This window comes from Miscanthus floridulus, chromosome 2, assembly GCF_019320115.1.
Source record: "Miscanthus floridulus cultivar M001 chromosome 2, ASM1932011v1, whole genome shotgun sequence".
In the NCBI taxonomy this organism is placed as follows: Eukaryota; Viridiplantae; Streptophyta; class Magnoliopsida; order Poales; family Poaceae; genus Miscanthus; species Miscanthus floridulus.
In genome coordinates this window covers 180,312,826-180,319,300 of record NC_089581.1, presented here as the reverse complement: position 1 = coordinate 180,319,300, position 6,475 = coordinate 180,312,826, and the positions used below count along the sequence as shown (strand labels likewise).

Here is a 6,475-nt window from a genome sequence, read left to right as displayed (position 1 = left end):
ATTTTTATGTTTTCAGCTTCTATACGAAAATAGCTTCGGCTTCGTTGTTTTTTTTTCTCTTGGTTTAGCTCCACAAGTTGTTTTCCGTGCGTGTACGTTTGGTAGGGCTTTTGATTAGGCCTATGGAGAAGCCATAACAAAAGCTCTGCGAAAGAGATCATAATCTATGTGGATTAGATGCAAATAAAGACAAACAATGCATGGCATGGTTGGTCTGGATAGTCGTGCGCGGTGTGAGAAGATGAGTATCCTCTAAAAGTCAGACGGAACTTGACTCATTTACAATTAGACCTGCCGGCTAGTGACCTAAGTTCCCCTAACTTAAGTTAGAAGAACCAATTTCGAAAAGGAGAACATACATGGCGTGTTTCTGACACTCTACCTCCGGCTCCGCGGCAGCTCTTGCAGCGGAGTTACACCAAATAGCAACAACAAGAGTGCTTATGTGTGACGCGAGGAGGAACTTGAGTCCTTTTGTGCGTATGAAGGCGAAGCCATGATCTGCAGCTCCCCTCTGCTCTGGCTCTGGCTCCAGATCTGGCAACGGAGTAGATCGGGTGGAGCCTAGCCAAATACACCCACAAATACTACGGTAATGAGCACAAATGGGAGGGGCATGGTTGCAAAACACAAGGGCACATGTGGCCATTAAACATTGAACAAAGGGGCACTGTCGAATCGTCGATGTGCGTACGAGCAGCAACTACTCCATCCCCTCGGATTGATAAGATACAATTAAATATAACATGACCTTTGATTATTTATTTTGGTATTCTATTGTCAATGATTATAAGCTTGTGATTGTTACTTTATTCAGATAAGTACACATGTTTCATTTCAAATCTAACTGCATCATGTTTGAATTATAATATTAAAACCGTCGAGTATTGGTTAATATTGTCAACCTATATGAACTGAACCGCGGGAGTAATTGCTAGAGCTGTTCGATGCAATTTCCCTGATGCCAGCAATCCTGTTACTGTACTGATCAAATCTGTCTTCTGAAAAGGAGGTTTTGTTGGACAAGAAGGTCAAGGAGAACCCGTCCACAGCACAGTAGCTGCTGGACATCCGTAGGACAGGACACAGGCGCGGCTTGTACTATTTCCAGACGAAAGATCCCAGCTATCTCTCTAGTCAACCCAACCCAACCCAACCCATGGCAGGCAGGACGTATACTGTTTTTTTCCCGTACTAATGAAGAGTTTTTTTTTGGGTACTCGTACCACTTAATCCAACTGCAATAATACACACAATCCTGGAGGTCGTCGACGTGATTTCGCAGTAACAAAAATCATCACTGCGTACCAACCATGCCACGTCTCCTGCATCTGTATTTTTTTTTATTAAATCGAGTACAGTAGTACTATGTACTCCGTATATCCCAAGAAGCTAGGGAAACACCTCACCCCCGAAAAGAAAAGGAAAAAAAAATCGGCGAGCAAGAGCAAGATGGGTGGCAGTGGCACACCGATACAAAAAGAAGCAAAAACAAGGAGATCAAGCAGGGATGCGCGAGCGAGACTCGAGGGGCGAGCCCATCCACCCACACCGGCCGCACCACCCCCAGGGCCACCCGCACCGCTTGCTTTGCCGCGGCGAGTTACCAGGCACACGACAGGCAGCAGGCGCGGGCCGTCCCCTTCCGTAACGGCCCCCCACCCCACCCCCGCGTCAGGCTCCTTCTGGGGGAGGCCGCGGCTCACAGGGCTGGCTGGGCCCCCACCGGCGCCTCCCCTTTAACTCTCCCCGCCTCCGTTACCGTCTTCCCCCTTCCCACCTCCCCCACCCGCTGTGCTCATCCATCGACCGCGACGAACCCCCGCCCGCCGATTCGGTTACGTTTGATTTTTCTTTTCCCATTTGATTTGATTGCAACGCACCGCAGCAGCAGCAGGAGGAGGGGAAGGGAGGAGGGATCCTTGGGCCGTCGTTCGGCTGGATGGTGGAGGCGGTTCGTCGATTTGAGAGCTCCGGGTTTCTTGGACCTGCGTAGGTACGTGCTCCTCTCTCGGCCGGACCGGATCTCTGTTCCTGCGGATTCCTGCTTCTTAGATTCGGTTTTCCGCGTGATTTTGAAAGGTAACAACACCGCCCCCATTTCCTCTCGGCCGGCGGATGGACGCGAGGGAGGTGTGAAGCCTGGTCGCTAACTGATGCTCGTGGAGCGATTCGGAGGAGAGGTGCGCGCCGTGCGGAGGCGGTGGAGGAGGAAGCGCCGACGATTTGGACAGCGTAGCGCCGACGGAAGGGGAGCAGCAGGCGGACGAGGAGCGAGCCGCCAGGAGGACGACGACGGCCGCCGCCGCCGCCATGGGCGAGTCGCTGCTCACCGCGCTCTCCATGGACACCGCCACGGCCCACCACCCGCACCAGGGCCCCTCCACCTTCCTCTCCATGGACACCGCCTCCCACGACGACTTCGACCTCTTCCTCCAGCCACAGGGGTCCTTCCGCCGCTGCCTACATGCCGCGGCGGTCGCCCCCCCTGACATCAACCTCCCCCTCGCCGCCGACCCGTCTCCGCCCCCTCCGGCGTCGCACGACGCCAACGTTGACATGCTAGATGTCGGCCTCGGCGGCCCGCAGCACTACGACTCGGATTCGCCCGCCGCCGCCGGGCCTGTCTCGGCCCCAGCAACTGCCGCGACCACCATGGTCGCTGTGTCCCACACCAAGGGCTCCGGTTCCAGCGCTGCGCGCAAGTGTGTCAAGAGGAATGATAGCATCTGGGGAGCGTGGTTCTTCTTCACCCACTACTTCAAGCCAGTCATGTTCGCCGACAAGGGTGGCAAGGCGAAGGCTGCCACCACCACCACCACAGGCGGGAACGGTAATAGTGCCACACTGGATGCTTTCCTGGTGCAGCACGACATGGAGAACATGTACATGTGGGTCTTTAAGGAGCGGCCGGAGAATGCCCTGGGGAAGATGCAGCTGAGGAGCTTCATGAATGGGCACTCACGCCTTGGGGAGCCACAGTTCCCTTTCAGCGCAGACAAAGGGTTTGTGCGCTCACACCGGATGCAGCGCAAGCACTATCGTGGGCTCTCTAACCCGCAGTGTCTTCACGGGATCGAAATCGTGAGGGCACCAAACTTGGCAGGTGTACCTGAGGCTGATTTAAAGAGGTGGATGGAGCTCACTGGGAGGGATGCCAATTTCTCAGTCCCAACCGAGGCTAGTGATTTTGAGTCTTGGAGGAATTTGCCGAGCACAGACTTTGAGCTCGAGAGGCCAGCAACCGCGGTTCCTGCTAAGAGCAGCTCACATGGGCACCACAAGAAGTTGCTGAACGGTTCTGGCCTTAACCTCTCGACACAACCATCCAATCACAGTTCTGGGGATGGCATGGAGATCACGGCCACCTGTAACAAGCGCAGGAAGGATTCCTCACCGGCTGCAATGGAAGAGGATTGCAGCAATTCGAATTCAGACAAGGCCCAAGACATGGATGTGAGCCACACCTTTGAGCCATCATGGATGAATGACTTCTTGGGTGTGATGCGCCATGCCTCTGGACCAGTAACTGCTGCAAAAACAATATATGAGGATAGCAAGGGCTACTTGATCATTATCAGTCTGCCTTTTGCTGATTTTCAGAAGGTGAAAGTTTCATGGAAGAACACTCTTACAAATGGGATTGTTAAGGTATCGTGCACTAGTGTTGGCCGGATGCCATTCCTGAAAAGGCATGATCGGACTTTCAAGTTGGCGGATCCTGCTCCTGAGCATTGCCCACCCGGAGAGTTTGTCCGGGAAATTCCACTGCCTACCCGGATCCCTGAAGATGCTACTTTGGAAGCATACAGTGATGAAACAGGGACAGGCCTGGAGATTATTGTTCCAAAATTCCGTGTTGGTCCTGAAGAACATGAAGTGCATGTATCCATGAGGCCACCTTCGTCATGGTGCCAATGAAACTTGTTCAAGGTGTGTGATGGATGCCCTTGTAGTAGTTACTAGTCTGTTCTTGTTAGCACTTGACTGATGTTTTGTTTTCTCCTAACCCTATAGCTCGCGGGGAGACACATATGGTGCAGAGGTTCCCTATGGTTACCATAAGGCTAAGGCTACTGTACAACAAACGCAGCTCAGTTTTGCTAATTTTGATGGGAAACAGTCCTAATTGATTGAAGCATTCTGGTAGTTGGCCATTGCAGCATTTGGAACATTTTAGGAATATGCTACAGATCACAAGGAACATGTCTGCATTACTCAGTTCTTGGTTTCAATATGTTTTTCTGTGTATACCTTATGTATTATATTTTGTTTTCATTGTGTCAAAAGACTAGTTGTCTGCTCGATGTGCTACAGTCGTGCATTATCTGACACGAGCAATCTGTTTGTTCTACAGAATGACAACTGGATGTATAGGGCGTTTATAGTCATTTTGCCATAGATTGAGGTTTGCTTTGTGGGCATTGTTGGGAAATTCATCTCAAATTGATGGAAACTAGGAAAAAAGGAGAACATGCCAGTGTCTTTAGGATCTGTCAAAAGTTTTAATGGGGATTAGTGGAGCTGTAGCATTCTGGAAGACAAGTGTAATCTGTTGGAAACTGTATCTTATCTGTCATCAGTATAGAAATGGTCAGTGTCTATCAACAATGCCTTCCATACTCTTTACCATTCAGCACATTTTGTACTTATGAGCCACAGCCCACGGGCGTTGTTGGGTTCAATCTCATGAGATTATTGCAGGTCTACGTGGTTAGGTTTGCTGTTTTGATGCTTCTCAAGACTTCCAATGGATCTCTCAAGACTATGGCTCTATTCGTTTCGCTGAAAAAACAAGCTGAAATACTGTTCTGATTGATTTGTTGTGAGATAAAAACACTGTTTCGGCTAAAAATACAAGCTGAAAAGTATGGATTATAAGACAAGCGATATATGTTTAACTCAACAATTAGTTTAAGTTTTGGCTTCATGCGATGCCTTTGAGACGGCACAGTGAATGCTGGCACAATGGTTTCTTCTATTTCTAATGCTTTGCTGAAAGTGACAAAATGTTTGGATTTCACCCCGGGGGCAGAGGCAGGGGCAGGGCCTAACCGGCCATGTCGACACCCTGGCTCGGCTGGTTCCGCTGCCCGCTTGTGTGCTCCATGCGGCGCCTCCACCTTATCAGGTTATCAGCCACGCAACCAAAGAACGCATCGTTTTCAAGTCCCGCGCAAGTTGGCGCGTTGTTTTCCTTGCCCCCTCCTGCCAGCTTTATGAATTAGCGCGTGTTTAGTTGGTTGAAGTTTGGAATTTGGGCTACTGTATCACTTTCGTTTTTATTTGGCAATTAGTGTTCAATCATGAATTAATTAGGCTTAAAACGTTCGTCTCGTAATTTTCGACCAAACTGTGTAATTAGTTTTTTTATCTATATTTAATGCTTCATACACGTATCGTAAGATTCGATGTGATAGACACTGTAGCACTTTTTAGAATTTGGTTGGCGACTAAATACGGGCTTATTATACGATTGATCGGTCCGTGTCAGGCCCTCGTTTTGTGACGTTATTTTTCCATTGCTCCTGCTGTTGATGCACGTGCTAGTTGGACGTACCAGTACCACTAGGTACGAGCTGTAAGGTGGCGGCGTCCTTCCTCCGTTTCTCCACCAAGGAAACAGGCACTAGGGCCTCGTTTAAATTGTGAAAAAATTTCAAACTGATGAATAATATTATTTTTATCTTATTTGATAAATATTGTCCAATCGTGGATCAACTAGGCTCAAAAGATTCATCTCGTGATTTCTAACTAAACTGTATAATTAGTTATTTTTTTACCTACATTTAATACTCCTAGTTGTTTCTTCCGCGCGCTCGTTTCTCCCTCTGTGCTGTGCAAAGCTAACAACGATTAACAACAAAATAACAATATCTAGTTTCCCGGAGGATAACGATGAATTAATAACCATTTGCTAATACAATCTTGGTTGACTCGAACTGTCGCGCAGGAGGTGGTATATACCCTATTTGACAGCGATTGCATGCGAAGTGGCACCTTGGCGCCGTCGCCCCAAGCTCACAGATTTTTTTTTAATTTTAACACTTTTGGAAACTAATTTTAAATTTAATATGGTCGGTTTTTTTTAAACTAACATTTTTTGCCGCGCCTATTGTCCTGGCGTGGCTAAATGTCTGTGTCGCGCCATGCATGGTGGCGCGGCAGAGGGCTGACGTGGCGGTGACCGGAATCGCTGACCGCTGATGGGGCAGGGTCTGTCGCACTATCGATCTTGGTGCGGCACTACCGCGTCCTGATCCATGGCGCGGCAGAGCCGAATAAAACCCCCGTGGCCAGTTCCGGTCCCCGCCCGACCCTCCATTGCCGCCTCCCTTCCATTCCATTCCTTGGCCGCCTCCCTCTCCCCTCGTCCTCGTGCAAGACAATGACGTACATTTTATTTTCGTTTGAATGATGGATAGTATATTATGAATTGGAGCTAAGTTTAGGAGAAAAAAATTATGTTTGGGAA

At 49.3% G+C, this 6,475-nt stretch overlaps 1 protein-coding gene across 1 annotated transcript; it reads left to right on the top strand.

The window, feature by feature from the left end:
* The first annotated feature begins 1,783 nt into the window (after nucleotides 1–1,783).
* On the top strand, nucleotides 1,784–4,611 carry LOC136535926 (uncharacterized). The gene is made up of 3 exons (XM_066528371.1): nucleotides 1,784–1,996; nucleotides 2,083–3,933; nucleotides 4,018–4,611. The coding sequence occupies exon 2, from the start codon at nucleotides 2,314–2,316 to the stop codon at nucleotides 3,919–3,921; it is 1,608 nt and encodes a 535-aa protein (XP_066384468.1). The 5' UTR covers nucleotides 1,784–1,996; nucleotides 2,083–2,313; the 3' UTR covers nucleotides 3,922–3,933; nucleotides 4,018–4,611.
* The last annotated feature ends 1,864 nt before the right edge of the window (nucleotides 4,612–6,475 follow it).

Bases quoted from the DNA above. Each gene is read 5' to 3' on its own strand.
- LOC136535926 (XM_066528371.1), top strand. From the start codon at position 2,314: ATGGGCGAGTCGCTGCTCACCGCGCTCTCCATGGACACCGCCACGGCC.